Here is a 20,553-nt window from a genome sequence, read left to right as displayed (position 1 = left end):
ATTAAGACCTTTTCTCATCGAAGCTGGAGCTACAACGCCCAGACCATATCCGAAGACCTTCAAACAAGGACAGATGACACAAAATGCTTTGTAATCCACACTGTTTGTTGTGTAACATCTTGTAGAAATGTACAGCAAAGCTGGTTAGAATAGCTGAAGGTGCCGTATTCAATGTTTATCTCATTAGAAGCAAATGTTCATGACTGAAACTAAAGAAACAAACTGGGCGAGTTGAGTTTGGCTTCGGTTGTGAAGGAGTGTGAAGCATCGAACAAACTGACTGTTTCGCGTGCCAGGATCCGTTCAGGAAAAGTTAAGCGGATTTCCAAAAAGATGGATTTCCAATTTTAACTCCTGCAGGAATTCTTACCGTCTGCTACAGCAAATGATGCCAAAATAATGTATTCCAAACTCTGGATAAAAGTAAAACTTCACAAGGCATTGGTGCCAAACTTTGGATAAAGGTAAAACTTCACAAGGCATTGGTGCCAAACTCTGGATAAAAGTAAAACTTCACAAGGCATTGGTGCCAAACTTTGGATAAAAGTAAAACTTCACAAGGCATTGGTGCCAAACTTTGGATAAAAGTAAAACTTCACAAGGCATTGGTGCCAAACTTTGGATAAAAGTAAAACTTCACAAAGCATTGGTGCCAAACTTTGGATAAAAGTAAAACTTCACAAGGCATTGGTGCCAAACTTTGCATGAAAGCAGAAAGCGCCGTGTGATTACAAACAGCCCATTTGAGGGCAAGGTGTGGTTTTCATGTTGGGGTGAGAGTGATGGCGCAACTGGTCAATTCCAGGGTTTTTAGTTTTTACGTTGGAACCATAATTCACTCTAGTTGTTTTTCACTGAGTTTCTTCCCCAATATACTTTCTGCAGAGTTTGCATTATTCGACACATACATTTCTATTTTATATTCGATATATGTAGGAAGGTATTTATTTTCGTAGTTATGTTTGTAATCTCTAACACATGTGCAATCAAGCATGCTAGTGTGTGTTGTGTGTGCACGGTTGTATAGTAGGGTACAGTGTCTGCATACTGGAGTACTGGGGAAGAGAGCCGCAGTGTCACACACCCCTGCCACAGAAGACCCCTAAAGCAGCAACTTCAAGACCAACCCAGCTGCCTCATTGTCTGAGTGGCCTGGAGCATGAGAAGGTGTGTGCTGAGGTGTGTATCCCCAGCACACAGATCTTGAGTGTGGCCCCTTGCTCTCTGGGGACACGAGTTAGTCAGGAGTCACAAGGACCCCCTAGACAGTACTCAGGCCAGCTTCTCAAGGTAAGTTGAGTTTTGAACTTCCGGCGAAGAGTGGGTTGGCAAGCTGCTGTGGCCTTGTATTATATGTGGTCAGAGGCCAGCTGTCACCTTTGTGTCGCTGCTGTCAGTCTGGGCGGTACAAAAGGGGGTGGTGATGGAGGGAGCATCTGAACCAATCAAACACTCACACCCAGTCAAAAGATCTGGGTTTGATCCATCACCGTTCTTTAGCTCACTCTGCCACCCCAGTTCAGACATGGCCATATGTAAATCAGTCTGACCCTGTGCCTCATGGGAACAGTCCAGCCCGAACTGCCAAGCCATGCCTTCCCTGGACCGGAAACAAGCTTCCGAGGACCGGTTTCTGGCATTCCAGCCGTCTTCAGCCCGGCTTGCTTGAATCCAGTGGCAAAGTGAGCAAGGGACTCACGTCTGAGCATACCCTGCCACACTTATGGCGGCCAAAAGCGGTACAAAAGGGGGTGGTGATGGACGGAGCATCTGAACCAATCAAACACTCACACCCAGTCAACAGATCTGGGTTTAATCCATCACCGTTCTTTAGCCCACTCTGCCACCCCAGTTCAGACATGGCCATATGCAAATCAGTCTGACCCTGTGCCTCCTGTCTGGGGGGGGCTCCCTCCTCAGCTATTGTGTGACTAGGACTCCCCTACTATTTCTGTACTTTTTACTACAGCGTAGTCATGCCATGCCGGAAGCTGGCAGAAGTCCCAGAGTGTCGCTATTCGCTCCCGGCAGCACAGGCGCTGCTGGCTCTTGTACAAAGAGCTGGAGTAGGTAAGAAGACACCCCGAGTGAGGGATCACATATCCGACACACATACCTCGTTGCAGTTTTTAACAGACGCGTTCATCGCGTATCCCCTTTCCGCTGTGCCCTGACTAGGGGGCTTCTCATGGTGTCTGCTTTCAGCACATGTCTGTCATTTGCAGTGAATTTGCCTCATGGTGTGTACTCCCTGTCTGCCACAGGAGAAGCCTCTGGTCTCCATTTACTCACCACTGGGCCCAACTCACTCAGCACGAGGAGCTGCGTGGGGCTGGCCACAGCGGCAGCTGCCAGCAGCAAGCGGAGATGGGTCTTGAGTTACCAGCAGCCGGTGATGCCTCTGCGAGCTGCTTGCAGGGGCAGGAGCTTAGCCCCAGCCTCAGGACACAAAACTCAATGGGGACTCGGAGGGCCCGTGACACGCGACAGCTTCTAGACATTACTAGATGAACAAGGTGTGGGCCTTCCGGGTGCACCATCTCTTTTTAGGACCATTACCCTCCATTAAAGAATTCTGGTTGGCTGCTACCACAAAGCAAACACAAGGAGATGATGGACGGAGCGCTGAAACTTTTCAGACACTCACCCCCAGTCCAGATCTGGGTTGAATCCATCATCGTTCTTTAGCTCACTCCGCCACCCCAGTTCCAACCCAGCAACATGCAAATCAGTCTGACCCTGTGCCTCATGGGAACAGTAGAGTCTGAACTGACAAGCCAGGCCTTCCCTGGACTGCAAGGGAAACAACCTTGCCAACGCAACTTTTACAATGCACTACCATTACAACGCAACATCCCTTACAACGCATGCCATTACAATGCAACCATTACCACGCATGACACTACAACGCATACAATTACAACTCATGTCATTACAATGCAGTCATTACAACGCATACAATTACAACACATAGTACCCTTACACTATCCAACGCTTACCCTACTGTTACACTCCCTGGAGTTAGAATAGCAAATGTTACCCCTACACTATCCAACACTTACCCTACTGTTGCACCCCCTGGAGTTAGAACAGTAATTTTTACCCCTACACTATCCAATACTTACCATACATGCAATGTAATGGTATGCGTTGTAATGGTATGCGTTATAAAGGTAGTATGCATTGTAATGGAATGCGTTGTAAAGGTAGTTTTTAAAAATTCGTTGTAATGGCATGCGTTGTAATGGAATGCGTTGTAATGGATGTTGCGTAGTAAAAAATGCGTTGTAAAGGTATGCGTTGTAAAAGTATGCCTTGTAACGTCATACAACCGGACTAGAAACAAGCCTCCGAGGACCGGTTTAGGGGTAACACCCCTCATCAGCCAAGCTAGCATGAATCCAGTGGCAAAGTGAGCCCAGGACCCACGTCTCGGCACGTTCAGCAGCGCTTGCACGTTGTCTGCTTTCCATCACGCGGCCTCCTTTTGTTGGTATATGCTGACTGGGGTCCGCCTGGAACCTTACATTTAAATGTAAAGGCCACAGAGGGGAACAAAGGCACACAGCTTGCCTTCTCTTCACAGGTACTTGAGAGAGCCATTATTTTGCCTTTGTTCTGTCCATCTAAATAAGTGCAGACACAGTAAGACTGTCAGATGGGTTAGTCAGTCCCAGTATTTACACAAATAATTTGAATAGCACGATTTCATTTCTCTTATAGCGCTACATCGTGACGTCAAGAGGTCATTTGCATATTGTCTTACTTGGTCAGGCCCCCCACTTCTTTTTATAGTACCTGTGCCCTGGAAAGCACAAATGAGATACACGTGTTTGAGATCTGTTCATCTTGGGGAGGCCTCGTTCCCACTCACGCTCGCCTTCATATCTCGTTGTCTGTTCGCTTCTGTGCTGCTCTCCACCCCAGCCACAGCCTCTGTCTTTCCGCCACTGCCGGGGGGTCTGTCGCGCGATCCCTTTCTATGTTAGTGGCCAGTGGGTGCAAAAAGGGGAGGTTGCTAGAGACCCCAGCCCCGCCCATGAACCGTGATACCTGTTCTGGCATCAGGGGCCAGTGGTATGGACCAATGGTGTGAGAGGATGAACAGCGCCCCCCCCCCCCATGTGTAATGGTACTTTCAGCAGCCCCTATCATGTAACATCCCACACTACTTGCTCTTTGTGCTTTCTAGGCAAGATATTAGGTATAAACTGCGGCCTTATTTACAAGCCCCTTGCGCCGCCGGTACGTCAGAGGATGTAGCCTTACGGCTAGAGTGGTCGACTTCGAAGCTGGGGAACCGGGTTCGAGTCTCGGCAATGTCGCTCAACATCCTGTGATCCTGGGCAAATCACTTAATCTCCCCGTGCCTAACAAAAAAGAACGTGCCCTTGTGTAACGAAAATGGTGTTATGTAAAGTGCTCTAATACCTGATATCTTCGGGTCTAGTTCGCGCAATATAAAACTCTAAAAGAAAATAAATAAATAAAAAGGCGCACCGGCAGAGTAAAGAGCTTCCTATAAGTCCCTGCATTTTTATCAACAAATCTAGCAAGGGGTCAGATATGTTAATGGCATAATGGGATTAAAAAAACGCAGTACACGTTATGCTTCAACTAGCAAGTATTTCAAACAATAGTTTTTTCATTTAAGAGTTGTTTACATAGGATTTCAAGGCTTTTCGAATATTGTCATTCATATTGAAAAGTCTTCACCCAAAGTGCATGTGTGTGAAACCCTTTCCACTGTTCCAGAAGCTGCACCTGTCCTTCACCTCTTAAGGAGGCTGTAACTGAGGCGGGGTCCGCTGGAAACTCAGGGGAGAAGCGCTAAAAGGTGAGTCTGGAGTAGATCTTTAATACATTAAATCTAAACTTTAAAGAATGATATTCTCCTATCACTGATGTATTGATTTTTGTAAACATTTATGACCATTACGGATTCCCTTCCGAGGACATGTCTTAGGAAGGAGAAGGCGGCCATGTTTCTTCTTATGGGATAAGCAACCAGCCAGGATTTGATGAAATGTTTGGGATATGACACTTCAATTTGGGTCCCAAGCCTCCTCTTTTTCTTTAGACTTTGACCCAGTCAGAAGAGGGAGGAAGAGGAGGAATAAAAAGAAAACAAAGACATTGTCAAGGGGAGAAAGGAGAGGTGAAAGAGAGAGGTATTGAGGCAGTGTAGGGCGGTGGAAGAAATAGCCATGAGGTGAAATCAAGTCTAGGCAGCCTTGGGATTGATGAGAAAAAGAGACAGAAAGAATAAGGTGATGAAATAAAGAGGCGTGAGGTTGAATCAAGACTAGGAAGCATTGGTACTCATGAGAGGAAGAGACAAAAAGCGTAGGGTGATAAAATAAAGAGGCGTGAGGTTGAATTAATACTAGGCAGCCTAGGTAGGCATGAGAGAAAGAGACAGAAAGCGTAGGGTGATGAAATACAGAGTTGTGATGTTGAGTCAAGACTAGGCAGCCGTGGTGTTCACGAGAGAAAGAGACAGAAAGCGTAGGGTGATGAAATAAAGAGGCGTGAGGTTGAATCAAGACTTGGCAGCATTATTCCTCTGCAGTTATGTTTTTTACAGGTTAAGCTGTTAGCCAGGCTAGAAGGGTCTGCAGTGTTGGAGTCTGGATCCAACCCGTGGCACAGCCACTCACTGCCAGAGCCCCATGAGTAGGGGTCATCATGTACCTTTCGATGGAGAGTGTGTCAGCATCCGAGCCACGCCGGGGAGGTCTGCGGTGGACTACAAGGGGCTTCAGACCCTGAGGTCTCAAGATTATGAACGTCCTCCAACTGAAAGGGACTCATTTCTGATAATGTTCTTGTAGAAAATATGTAGAAAATATTTTAGAAAAGTATTACAGAAAATATTGAAATGCATGGGACTGTACCTCCAAATAAATCTGCTAGTGTAAGTCTCTCCCCTCAACCTGCCTTCCACTTCTCTGTCCTTAAACCCTCTTCTTCCTCTCCACACATTGGTCCATGAAGGCAGAACACACACAAAAATGATCTTTTTTTCGTTGTTGAATTACCTGGAATGTTCCTTCTTCGGTGGGCCTCAGGGACTCCCACTCCGGTGAGTCCAGGAACTGGTAGGGGAAGATGTAGTGGAGGAACTGTCCATCTAGACTCACGCGGATCCTGCCAGAGAAGAAGGAGATGGTGCATTAATGAGTAGAATGAATATGTTTATCACTATTGTGTATATTCGTGACTCCCTCTGCATTGACAAACCAGCACATCAAGAAAACTGTGAACTTCAAGATTGTTAGTTTTGAAAATGCTACCTAGTTCTGTCACATGCTAAACTCAAATGCTGGCATCCTTGGGTGGGAAACAGCCTTTTCACGCATGCAATTACATCGCATGCCATTGCAACACAAAAGGTGTGCAGCAGTGGGTAGAAGGTGTTGGAATTAACTCCAACACCTTCCCTATTGTTGCACACACTGGAGTTGGAATAGAAAATTAATCTATTCCAAATACCAGCGCTCTCTCTCGACAGAAAGTCGGAGTAAAGTTTTGCGTGGCAACAGCATGCAATGTAATGGTATGTGTTGTAATGTCCCGTATTCGTGGTGTCCAATATAGTTCCATGAAGGCTGGAGCGATGCCAGATTTTTTATATTTACATGACACACATTCAGTTAATCTACAAGAGAATCATTTATACACCCAGGTCACATACTGAAAGTACAGCATGGTAGGTTAGGGTAGCTAAAGTATTTCTGTCATAATATCAGTCTCAGGACGGGAGTTTGTCAGACACCGCATAGGGAGTGTAATAAACCACTTAGTGTGAGAAACCGATTGAAGTAGGAAACAAATTATGTGAAAGAGTGACTGAAGTAGTGATTGAGCCCAATGAGGCATTTGAGTGGCTACTGCCCATAGTGTTCATACTCAAGTTTGATAGCGGGTTCAGAATATGTATCGATTTGAGTCATTTCAGTAAAATACATGTCTTTTTTTATTTGTAGGGACTTATACAGTGCAAACATACCTACAAAACACCAGATCACTGTACAATGGTGGGGCAGAGGAGAGGTACAGAGGAATGGAGAAGGGGGCAATGAAAATTGAAATGCAGGCAGGACAGTAGACTTTACCAGCTGGGGCTCTTTGCTCTGAGGCTTACACTTTATTGACATGTTGCGTCATGAGAAAGGTCTTTAGCTCAAACCAGAAGAGCAGGAGTGAGAGAGCTTGACTCATCTGGGTGAGGAGACAGTTCCTGATTCCATGAGCATAACATGTGTTGACATCCACGAGGATCAGACACAAAGGTATCTGCCCATATTTGGCTGCACCCATCATCCTGTCATGTTACATCTTATCTCATGATGTTTGGGGCCTCTAAGTTGGAACAAATATCACTTGAGCTGACATAGACCTGGGTAGTTTTTTCAGGGAGCTGTGGAAAAGTAAATTTTGCCATGTTCTGTGTCCCTACGTGTCCCCCATCTTATGTTATGTGTGCATGATTAATATGCATATGTATCCCCCATGTTCGATTAAAGACGCAATTACAGTTGTGTCCATCTCTAGTATGCCAGTTTCCAGTTCTCGTGAAAGCTACGAGCATTAGGCCTATGTAAAGTTGCGTTGCCACGTTTCTCAGTGTGCACGTTATTTCATTGTAAAGTCCCCGTTTCTAGGCCTCAAAAGGGCCCGGACACCAGATTCAGCTTCTGTCTCCTGAGCCTCGCTGAGGAGCGATACAGCCCCCACCTGTATTTCTTGACCCTTCACTTACTTCCTGCCTCACAGTGCCCGGCTCAGCCTGGCTCTGCCTACGAGTCTGCCAAGAGTATGTTATGATTCTAGTTATCAGTCCAGCCCTCCTTCTCTGCATTCCTAAGCTACTGAATCGCATCAATAGTTTCCGTCATTGTCTAGCCTTTACGTCTCCATGTAAGAGAAATACTGCATTTACTGGTCATTTAATATTCCTCAACACGCACTACATGTAGAATAATGCATGCTCCAGTCTTAGAGTCTGTTAGCCTCTCCCCTCCTAACTCTTAGTTTATATCAACATGTCCTCTAAACATTAGATACTAGATAGGGTTTAGGTACATGTCGCCCTGACTCTCCAGACTTCAGTCTCTACTCCTAGCGCAGAGTTCATAGCCCCCAGCTTCTCCTAGTAACACGTCATTGTTAGTTTGCGCGCACCATCAGGTTAGAGGTCCCGGCTCCTTGGGTAGCCCCCTCCATGTTTCCGCCCCATTTATGACATATTCTGTTACGTTTACATCACATGTCCATGTATACGCCTCTTGTTACACCCACTTTCACCCTTATCTTTCGCGACTGCTATTGACCACACCCACTGCTCCGCCTACTGTATTCACTGTAATGCAATTGTTTTAGTATATATATGTTGTACATTGTTATTAAAGTTGGCGCGCTCATTCCCTGTCCCCCCTGCAGGGCCCTGCCATCCTGTTCCCGTGCAGGTTGTCCTGTTCCTGTCCTTTATGCTGTATTAAACCTGCAAACTCCTACTACCTCGAATCTTGACTCTTATTTATTGAGCTATCTGTTATTCATATGTCCAGTCAAACCTAGATCCGGTATTATTTATTTATATACCACAGAGCAATGCAACGCATCCATGAGGGGATGGTGGGTGCAAGCTGATTTCAAGATGGCAAATTGGTTTATGGAACTACTGAGGAAGGACATGATGCTCAGTCGCATATAGTGTTGAAGAGATTGGAGCATTACAGGCTTGAAATCTCTTTAAATCTTAAGTCACATTTGAAAATGGAGTGTGTGACCAATGTGAGACATGAGTTAGATAAGGGCGGCAGATGTCCAAAGACCATGTGTGTAGAGATAATATTGAGGATAGAACTACCTACGGACAAGGAGAAGTTCTGATTATATCTAGGATTGATTTAATGCTATTGAAAGTTTGTTAACAGCTTGAGGACAATGACAGGACACGAGAGGCGAGCCAGAGGGAATCTGATCACACAGAGAAGCCTGCATGAAGTACCTTTGTTACCATCATTTGATGCTTAAGAGCCTGAGTTTGGGGGTGACTAACAATCCTCCAGAACCAGCTGATTTTCCTCGACAATACTATCCTTATGGTGGAGGAGATTCGACCAGTGGGATCTACTCTACGAAACTAGAGAAATTTGAAGGTACCACTGGGTTCCAAATCTGACCCAATATATTGTACCATACTGTCTACAGATGGTACTGTGAGAGGTGGTGTTGAGCAAAATATAAGATGGGAAGAAAGCAGTTTATTATTTTGAGCTAAAATCTGAGTGAAATAGAGAGGAGTGGTGTTCTGTCATTAAGTGTGCATCGTTAAAATGATCAATCAATCAATCAGCATTTGTAAAGCTCAGCACTGTCACCCTAGGGCAGTAATTCCCAAACTGTGCGCCGTGGCACCCCAGTGCGCCGTCAGAAGTCACCAGGGGCGCCGGGCACTTATTGGGAATGTGGGAAAGGTTCTGCTCTATTACCCTCACGCTTTTCTTTCATTGCTGATGCAGACTGCCTTGTGTTTGTTTTCCCTGCTGTAGAGAGCCACACGGCCTCTCTCTTACAATGTATCGACACGCACACACACACATGCCTACACCCTCGGGACGGGCACGCCCCGAGGTATATATAAAAAGCACGGAAGACCGCTCGGGGTCTTTTCCGGCATACCGTACCACTCAGTGTGTGTGTCCCATTATTGTGTGTTGTCCAGCGTGCGAGGCCCTGACCTCGCCCACCACATTGGCGACGAGGCCGGTTCTGCTCCTACGCGTGCCTGGCCGCCCTGCCGGAGCTGTCCGCTCCTCACCTGTCAGCTGCTGCCGGCCGCCCCTGCTGTGCTGCTTTCCCGGGCCGCGGAGCTCGTCCGCCGGCCTGCTGTGCCTGCTCGAAGTCGGCTCCCCGCCCACGCGCCTCCCTGCCTGGAGCGCGTTCTGCAGGCAGGAGCCGCCTGGTGAGTCCCTCGCACCCGCGGCTTCTGCCCGGCCCCCGCGCTGTTTGTGCTGCCGTCCAGGGGGGCCGTGTCCCGCTCGGCATCTAGCGCAAGTGCGCTCTCCTAGCGTGCTGCCCCGGAGGGGGAGGGGTGAACAGGGGAGACGCTGCACGTCAGCCCCGAGGCCCAACCACGTGGTGCCTCCAACGCGTGTCTGGCCCTCCGCCTCATCCTGCCGTGTCCTACGCTTCTGTGCTCTCCCCAGGAGCACGTGGAGAACAGTACCTTCTTCAAAATCTGCAGCGCCTGCAAAAGACATTGTATTTGTTACACGGTGGGCAGTTCAAAGTCAGGACACAGGGATAGACAGTTCAATCAAGCATTGGTAAGTGCATCTGGGCCATCCTTTCGAGACTTTCGCTGCTGGGTGGCTGTCCTGCCACCGCCCACGCCACAGCCAGGGTGCGAGTCCCTTGTGCCACCGTCTGCCCTCCTTCCTTGCCGCACCGCGACGTGCACTTCGGCAGTAAACAAGCACTGGTCAACTCAATTTCTGCCCCACGTGGGACCCCGTGTCGTGTCGCCACCGTTCCGCTCTGCGCGGCCCGCGCAGGTGGGGTGTGACCCGAGGGAGGGGTCACCATCATGAACGACGCCGCCTCTGGGGGTGCGCCCACGTGGACGGCCGCTCATACCGCTACGCCACGCCCACCTCCGCGGCGCGGAACAACCACTACCATAGTCAGCCATGCCCACACTGGTGTGGCCCCGCTTCCGCCCTTCAGCGAGACCGCGGACCCAGCGACTGCGGCACCGCGATGGAAGGCGTGGCTGGGGCGCTTGAACCTCTACTTTCGGGGGACCAGAGAAACCGACGGAGCTGTGAAGAGATCGCTCTTACTCCTGTATGGTGGCCCTGAAATCTATGACCTTTTCGAGTCCCTCCCGAACACCGGTGAGGACGATGACTACGACGCGGCAGTGACCGCGCTGAACACCCACTTTGACCCCCAGGTCAACACCGACTATGAGAAATTTAAGTTCAAACGGGCGTGGCAGACTGAGAATGAGTCTGTGGACATGTACTATGCAAGGCTGCGCCGGCTGGCCAGCAGCTGCCCGTTTGCCGATCCGCGTGAGGAGATCAGAGACCAAATCATCGTCGGGTGCAAATCGAAGTTGCTTCGGAAGCTCATCCTCAGACAACAGGGCATCACGTTGGATGCCATCCTTGTCCTCGCTCGCTCCCACGAACTGTCGGACTCCAGAGCAGACGAGATGGAGATGGCGCTCCGGTCCCCCATTGCCCAGCAAGCGGCACCCAAAATGGTGTCCGTCAAGGAAGAGACCGTCGACGCCATTCAACGGAGACCGGCAGGTGGAAGGAATCGACAGTGGCAACCCCGAGACTCCCAGTGTGCATACTGCGGGGGTGACCATGCGGCGACCGCTGTGTGCAACGCGAAAGGAAAGACATGCTCGAAGTGTGGCAGACTCAACCACTTTGCCGCGGTGTGCCAAGGGGGACGGTACCGGCCCATGGCACAGAGGTCGCGAGGCGGTTCTGGGCCTCGGTCAATGGCGTCCAGAGTGAGGCAACTATCGCTCGAGCAGGAGCACCCGCCCCCAGACACGCAGGCCCAAGGTCGAAAGCCATACTATGAAGACGAGGAGGATGATGAGGTCTACGTGATCTCCTATGTCAGCCGGGTTGCCACACGGAAGAGGCCGCCGCCCATGTGCACGATATCAGTGGAAGGCTCAGACATCCGAGCACTCATCGACACTGGCGCCTCCGTGAATGTAATGGACTCGGACCAGTATGAACTAATGTCGCCCAAACCCACACTGTCCCCGACGAATGCTCGAATATACACGTATGGGGGCACCGAACCAATGCCGTTACGTGGCGTCATCAGTACCACCATTCGAAATGGGGAGTACACGACTGAAGCCCGGTTCCACATAACTGAAGGAAAGAAAGGGACGCTACTCAGCTGCAACACAGCGGAAGACCTGGGGTTGGTCTTCTTCGCCAACCAAGTGCACCAATCACACGCCGACTCCATGCTGGAAGAATTCCCGGCGCTCTTTAGCGGCCTTGGAAAACTCAAAGGCAAGAAGATCAAACTACACATAGACACCTCCATCCGTCCCGTCGCCTTGCGTCACAGGAGAGTGCCTTTCAACCTCCGCGCTCAGGTCGAAGAAGAGCTGAAGAAGCTCGAAGACCTCGATGTCATCGAGAAGGTGTCGGGACCGACTCCGTGGGTGTCTCCACTGGTGGTTGCCCCGAAACCCAAGCAGCCTGGCGCCATCAGGCTGTGCGTCGATATGAGGCTGCCGAACACCGCCGTGAAAAGGGAGCGCCACATCACGCCCACCATGGACGACATCGTCGCCGATCTCAACGGGGCAAAGTGGTTCTCTAAACTTGATCTCAACGCGGGCTATCACCAGTTGGAACTTGATCCCGGCAGCCGATATATAACAACTTTCTCCACCCATGTCGGGCTCCGGAGATACAAGAGGTTAAGCTTTGGAGTGTCATCGGTGGCCGAAGTATTCCAGAACGCAATAAGGGAAGTTTTATCCGGACTGAGTGGGGTCATCAACTTGAGCGACGACATTCTGATTTACTCGAACACGCTGGAGGAACACCATGCACATCTGAGGGCAACCCTCCAACGATTGCAAGAACACGGCTTAACCCTCCACAGGAACAAGTGCTCATTCTACCAAGAATCAGTGGATTTCTTCGGCTACCGATTCACACGTGAAGGGCTCCGAGTGGACCCAAAGAAGGCGGAAGCTATTCAGACTGCCAGCACGCCCCGAAACCCCACCGAAGTGAGAAGCTTCCTCGGGATGGCCACGTACTGTGGCCGATTCATACCCAATTTGGCTGACCTGGCTGAGCCTCTCCGTGCACTCACTAGACAGGACCAGGAATGGGAATGGACTGGCGCAGCAAACCAAGCCTTCCAGGAAATCAAAGCGAGCCTCCTGGACAAGGCCACGATGGCCTACTTCCAGCCACGCAGGAAGACCGAACTGGTCGTGGACGCCAGCCCCGTAGGCCTCGGCGCTGTTCTACTGCAGGAGTATGGCCAGGGCGACTGGAAACCTGTTGCATATGCGAGCAAAGCTCTCACGGACACTGAGACACGATATGCTCAGATCGAGCGAGAGGCGCTAGCCATCAAGTGGGCCTGTCAACACTTTCACTTGTACCTCTGCGGTCAACCCTTCACCATTGTGACCGACCACAAGCCGCTCCTGCCCCTGTTCACCGGATCCTCCAGGCTTGCCCCACCGCGGATTGAGCGCTGGGCCGTCCAGCTGCAAGGCTACAATTTCACCCTAGTCTTCCGGCCCGGCGCCCATAATCCGGCGGACTATTTGTCCAGGCATCCGGACGTCACCAGAAAAGCAATCCCACTGGCGGATAGTCCCTTGGTAGAGGAATTCGTACACATGGTGTCCGTGGCTGCCTGCCCGGAGACCCTCACCCTGCAGGAGATTGGAAGAGCTACCACGGAAGATGAGACTCTGACCCGGGTCAAGAGTGCCCTGGACACTGGAAGCTGGACGAGGTTTCTCGAAGGAGCTCAAGGACTTCGTCCGGAGATTAGCCATGCCCGACAACAGCTATGGCAGATCCGCCATGAGTTGAGCGTCGGCGATGAAGGCATTATCCTGAGAGGGCATCTCATCGTGGTGCCAGCAAGCCTCCAACAACAGATCCTCGTGATTGCTCACACGGGCCACCAAGGAACGGCCAAGACGAAGGCCAGACTACGCCACAAAGTATGGTTCCCAGCCATGGATCGTCTGGTCGATGAGATGGTGCGCGCTTGTCACGCCTGCACCATTACGGGGTCAGATCCAGCCCCGGCCCCAGTCATCACTGAAGAAGCGGCGACCACACCCTGGACCCAGCTGAGCATAGACTTTGGGAGTTTCCCCGACGGTCGCCACACGCTGGTCGTCGTGGACTCCTTCTCAAAATTCCCTGTTGTGGAACTACTCTCTTCCACAGCCTTTGGACCAGTTAAAAAGGCGTTGGATCACATCTTTGCCACCATGGGACTCCCGGAGGAGGTGAAGTCGGACAACGGACCCCCATTTCAAGGGCGTGAGTTCCAAACATACCTGGAGGGCCTAGGGATAAAACACCGCAAGATCACACCGTTGTGGCCGCAAGCAAACGGCGAAGTGGAAAGACTCATGCGGACTCTCAACAGGGCACTCCGCATCGCCGTCAACGATGGAAAGGACCCGGAAGCGGCGTTAGACCAATTCCTGAGCGCATACCGACAGACCCCGCATAGCACCACCCGCTGCGCACCCGCGCATGTCCTGTTCAAAATGGCACCAAGAGGCAACATCCCGGCATCCTCCACATGGACCCCGGAAGAGAGAGATGGTGAGGCCATCCAAGCACGGAGAGCCATCACGAACCAGAAGGCAAGTGAAAAGAGACATGCTCGACACCCAGGGTTGCAAGAAGGTGATGTCGTTGTGGTACTAGATCGGCACCCTGGGTGGAAATTTAGAACCCCGTTCGAACCAGAGCGATGGATAGTGGAGAAAATTCAAGGAACGATGGTGACGGCCCGCCTTGGCCGACAAACGGTCACGAGGAATGTATCTTGTTTCAAACGGATAGGAGTGCCGGATGGCACCCCCCAAGAGGCCGACGAAACCATCGATGTCGGCGCAGATAGTCTGGATGATGGGAGAACGGGAGCCCAAAACTCCGTGCCCCTCCCGAGCCGTGACCAGCCAGGAGAAGACAGGCGTCACCTTGGTGTACCCCAAAGTGAAACAACCGGGCGCCCTTCTTCCTCCCGAGAAGAAACAACAACCCCGGCTGGGGCTGTTGAGTCTCCTGCTCGGTCCAACCACCGATACAACCTGCGGCCCAATCCTGGGCCGAGCCAGAGACTTCGAGACTTTATGTGCACTTCCCCGTAGCCTTCATGTTTGGACAGCTTACGTGTGAACTAAATTGAAGGAGGGATGTAGAGAGCCACACGGCCTCTCTCTTACAATGTATCGACACGCACACACACATGCCTACACCCTCGGGACGGGCACGCCCCGAGGTATATATAAAAAGCGCGGAAGACCGCTCGGGGTCTTTTCCGGCATACCGTACCACTCAGTGTGTGTGTCCCATTATTGTGTGTTGTCCAGCGTGCGAGGCCCTGACCTCGCCCACCACACCTGCGATATATTCTTTTTCATACTTTAGCCCCCTTATAGAGTCATGCACTTACCTTTTTTGTAATGTGCATTTGCAGGCCCCGAGTAAACAATGTGTGAATGCCAGGTGAGGGCGTTACGGAAGCCGCACTGGTCAGAGTGTGGATTGGGTTAGATGAGGTGTGACGTGTGACAAAAAGCGTGTGGGCTTAGTGGGGCCAGGCACAGTCAGGACAGTGATGCCGAGCAAGTGTTATTTATGCTGTCAGCCACTGTTGTAATTCGAAAATCGGGTATACATGATCATATGAAGCGAAGGCGTCAAATTATGATTAGCTGCATGTGTTTCTGGAGTTTTGGACAGGTGTTTGTGATTTCTGGTTAACTGTGCTATGTACTTTGTATGCTTTCCTGCCACTGAAAATACCATATTCTCAGTTGGCTTTCCTTATTTTTCAAAGTTAAAATCCAAACTGCTTATGCTCTATTTATTCAAAATGTTCACCATGCTGTGTGTACTGTAAAAAGTAGCACAGCAATGCAGTGGCACAGGCATGTTTGAAAACACCCACACGGCCATTGAAATGGACTTCTCTAAGCACATGGGTTTTCAATGTAATTTTGGAGTAGCTAAAAAACGATTGAATGGCTGTGGCTATTATACCTGAAGTTTGTTTATTACAACCAGGTGCCACTGTTATACACATACAATGCTTTATTTGAATTGAAGGCCAGGTGTATGCAGTGATGTCTTGAGCATGACGTGCAACTGGCTGCATGTTAATATAGTGAGAACACAAACATCTCCTGCTGCAGTCCAATGTACCCACTGAGCTACCTGCAGAGGACATGGATAGGAACGTTCTAAGTGGCAATATTATGCCTCTTATCTAACCACACTCAGTTCTAATACCGTTACCAAACTACTGCAGCTCATGGTAATGAAGGTTGTTATAGGTCAGTCAGGAGGTTTGCAGGGCATCCAGGACGAGGTAGTAGTCACAGTGGGTTTACCATTAGAGTGCTTTCAGTGTTTAAACAAAATGAGCAAAAAATATGCGGTGTGTGAGGGAAATTGGGTACTCCTTGGCATTAGGAAGCACTATGCTTTTAAAACCTGTATTGACAACATATCCAGGAATATTGTGTAATGCCCCGAAAAGAAATGTCAGGTTTTACCCAGTAACATTGGTATAGATTCCCTGCTGCTGGTAATGAAACAGAAACCACAGGTTAAAATAAATCATTTTGCAAATCTGGACTCAACATTTCCTTGGTTGGACAGAACTGTGCTGTGTAAACGAAAATAGATTGCCATCTTCCTATTAAAAAATAACAAAAAACTAAAAAGTACTTGTAGAGACAAAACCTTGAGCTGCACAGAGACCTCAGTAGTAAAGGAAAGAGTGAGTAGGTCTTCTAACCTTGACTCACGCACTGAAAGGTTTACAGTCGCCACTGATGCCACGCAGTTAGCCCAGAATTACCCCGAGATCAGCTCTGCAGAAACGACTGGGCTGATTTTTTTCATTTTACTTATCTTATCTTCCCCTGATTACACATTAGTTTACCTTAAAATTCACGTCAACGGTATGTGTTTGCCCACAACACCAGTGAGCCTCCACACCAAATGTAGGTAGGTGACATAGCATTTTCTCATTTATTACATCTCCTTTATCACTGTACATTCCAGTGCCTATGGTCAGGCTTACATCGCCCCACCTAAAAAAAAATTTACATGATGGGAGCCGCGGCCAATGACCAATTAGGTCAAGGGAGCCGCAGGTTGAAATAGTTTGGGAATTACTGCCCTAGGGGTATCTAGGCACTGTTTCTCTGTTTAAGAGCCAGGTCTTGAGTCTCTTTCTGAAGTCTGCCAGCGAGGGGGCTGTAACGGAGCTGGAGGGGAAGGTCATTCCAGGTCTTGGCAGCGATGTAGGAGAAGGAGCGGCTCCGGCTGCAATGGATGCGGGGGGTGTGTGCGAAGGCGAGTAAGGACGAGAACAGGGGTCTAGAGAGTTGGTGGAAGTTCTGCCAATGCGTGATGTAGGCATGTCCTAGATCATGGAAGGCTTAGTGAGCAGCATTTCAGAACATACATATTGGGTAAAGCATGCATGGTATATTCCTATCATAATTCGTTGGTGGTGCTGTAGGCCACTGCGGGTCACATATACTCCACTCCAATCTACTCCAATCCAACCTACCCCACCCCACTTAATTTAACACAGTCAACCCAACCCCACTCCAAACTACCCCACTCTACCCCAATCTACTGCACTCCATTCAAATCTACCCGACTCTGCTCCATCTACCCCAGTCTACCCCACTCCAATCTATCCCACTCCATCCCACTTCTCTTCAATCTACACCAGTCTAATTTTCCACACTACATTCCAATTTAACCCACTCCACTCCAAACTCCACTGCAACTTATCGAACTCCTCTGCACTTTAATTTACCCCACTCCAATCTACCACAACCTACCCCACTCAACTCTACCACAATTTACCCCACTCTAATCCACCCAAACTAACCCACTCCACTCCAACCTACCCAACTCCACTTAACTACATTCCACACTATCCAAATCTACCCCACTCCACTTCACTCCTATCAACCCCACTCCAATCTACCACACTCCACTCAAATCTACCCCACTCCACTCCAATCTACCCCACTTCACTCCAATTCTCCCGCTCCAATTTACCCTACCCCATTCCACCCCAATCTACCCTACTCCAATCTGCCCCTCCCCAATCTACCCCTCCCAATCTACAGCACTCCAATATACCCCTATCTACTCCACTCCAATCTACTCCACTCTACCCCACTCTACCCAATCGATCCCAATTTACCCCAATACACCCCACCCCACTACACCCACCCCACAGGAATCTATGCACCCAATCATCCTTCTTTAATATACTCCATTCCACTCTACCCCACTCTACTCCCACTCCTCTCTAAGCCAATCTATCCTACTCCACTCTACCCCAATCTACCCCCTCCACTCTACCTCACCCACCCCACCCTGCCCCACTCCACGCCACTAACTTTTAGCCATGCTGAGCTGCAGCCACTCAGTTGTACATAATGGCTAAAACACATTGCCAACGCCATTAGCTCTTGCACAGACGAGACCTAGTGGCTTTGCCAATGCTTGTTAAGAATGAACATGTGAGTGCTGATACCAGACAAGACAGCAGCACCTACTTGCAGCAAGGTATGCTACATCCTTTGCTGATACAAAAAAATAAGAGTCCTATTCAATGCACATTTAATGTAATACCAAGTGGCATCGGTGTGCAGACAGCAGGGTGGCTCTACAGGCCGCACGGTTGACTCCTGGGGCCAGGTTCATTCCTAAACAAGACTTGAAAACCCTGGTTCAATCTTTGGTCCTCTCCAGACTGGACTACTGTCATTTTCTCCTTGCAGGCCTCCCCAAAACCCACCTATCTCCTTTAAAATCCATTCTGCATTCAGCGGCCAGTTTTGTCTATGGGAGTAGAAGAAACGACCATATTGCACCCATACTGATTTCTCTTCGCTGGCTTCCCATTGAAGCTATGGCAATACAGAAGACGGCTTGCATCACCCATAAAGCCATACACACTTCCACTCCCCGTTACCTGGCCAATAAGCTCAAATTATCAGGTGGCTCCAGACCTTCCTGCAATGCTCAAAATCTACAGCTCAAACCTCCAACCTTCAAAAGGGAAAGATTTATGGCGCAATCCTTCTCAGGCAATGGGACTAGAATTTGGAACTCACTACCTCCAAAGCTTTGCACCACTGCCTCTTTCTAAATTCATAAAACAGATCTTAAAACTCTTCTCTAAAAATACCGGCTTTAGGTGATTTTGCTTATTTTTGTACTGGCTGCGACACCAAAATACCGGTGGTGCCGGTAGAAACCCGATCAGCTGGCAACCCTAATCAGGAGACTGAAAGTTTGTTGTAGGATCAGCACTTCATTTATTTCCTCGACTCACCTTCCACGATTGATGCCATAATACCTACAGGTTAACTTATATCAGCAACCCGACGCTAGCTGTCAATAACATGCTGAGTTACTCCAGGTGTCTGGGAATGCACCCTGCATTCAGACTACTCCCTCCTCATTCTCTCCGCTCACCCTTCACTTTCATGTTCACCATGCACTCACGTCAATCACCCTCCTCCTACCCTGCACTTACACGAGCCTACCGTGCACGCACATGGACTCCACTCACTTGTTACTTTAAGTGATCACACTACATTCACACCATTCATGATCCTCTTACTCTGCACTCACACAAGGACACCACTCACCCTGCACTCACAGCGACCACACTGCCCTTCTGCTATTGCCATGAACTTACGCCATTCTCCTTCCACTTACCCTGTGCTTACATGAGCACACCACTTACCTTGGACTCACAGTGGCCACACTGCACTCACACCACTCACCATGCACTTATGCTTTTCACCCTGCACTTACATGAGCACACTAGTCACCCTGCACTCAAGTGACACTTCACTCACCTGTCACTCTCACTGCTCACTCTGCAATCTCACTCAAAGAAGCATATCACTCACCATGCATTCATTCCTCTCACTCTGCACTTTCACCCGCACTCAAACTCATGTCACATCACTCACCCTGCAGTCACTTCTCTCACCCTACTCTTGCACTGTCACATCGCTCACAGTGCACTCACCTCACATAGGCACCCCTGTCACTCACACAGCTCACCCTTCACTCACATGGGCACATCACTCACCTTGGACTTACACCACTCAAACAAGCACAGCACTCACCCTGGAGTCACACCACTCACCCTGCACTTCCTCCTCTCACCCTGCACTCACAAGGACAAACCTCTTAGCCTGCATTCATGGATGTATGACGTTACAACGCATACTTTTACCACGCATACCTTTACAACGCGGTATTTACAACGAATACCGTTACAACGCATAGCGCTTAGAGGTGCTGGATAGTGGTAAGTATAATTTTCTATTCCAACTCCAGTCCCCGTGGACACTAGGGAAGGTGTTGGATAGAAAATTAAACTTATTACTTACCCTAGAGCGCCCCCCAGCGCAATGCGTTGTAATGGTATGCGTGGTAATACCTGCATTGTAATGGTAGTGCGTTGTAAAAATTTTGTTGTAAACGTTGCATACCTGCATTCATACAAGCACTTTGTTCATCCTGCCTGCACACTGGGACAATAGTCTGCGGAACTCATGGGGACACACCACTCACTCTGAATTAACTCCTCTCATCATGCACTCACCAGTCACTCTCACAGATCACCCTTCACTCTTGCCTCTCACCCTGCACCACACACAGGCACACCACTCACCCTGCATATACCCCGCTCGCACCACCCTGCATT

At 49.5% G+C, this 20,553-nt stretch overlaps 1 protein-coding gene across 1 annotated transcript in view; it reads right to left on the bottom strand.

The window, feature by feature from the left end:
• POPDC2 (popeye domain cAMP effector 2) overlaps positions 1–20,553 on the bottom strand; it is a 58,589-nt gene that overhangs the window by 34,561 nt on the left and 3,475 nt on the right. Inside the window, exon 2 of the mRNA XM_078655875.1 lies at positions 6,042–6,150. Coding sequence (XP_078512001.1) covers positions 6,042–6,150 — 109 coding nt within the window. The remainder of the gene's footprint in view (positions 1–6,041; positions 6,151–20,553) is intronic.

Source organism: Lissotriton helveticus, chromosome 8 (genome assembly GCF_964261635.1).
Source record: "Lissotriton helveticus chromosome 8, aLisHel1.1, whole genome shotgun sequence".
Lineage (NCBI taxonomy): Eukaryota > Metazoa > Chordata > Amphibia > Caudata > Salamandridae > Lissotriton > Lissotriton helveticus.
Note: the sequence above shows the minus strand (reverse complement) of the source record. Positions and strands in the feature narration are given on the sequence as shown.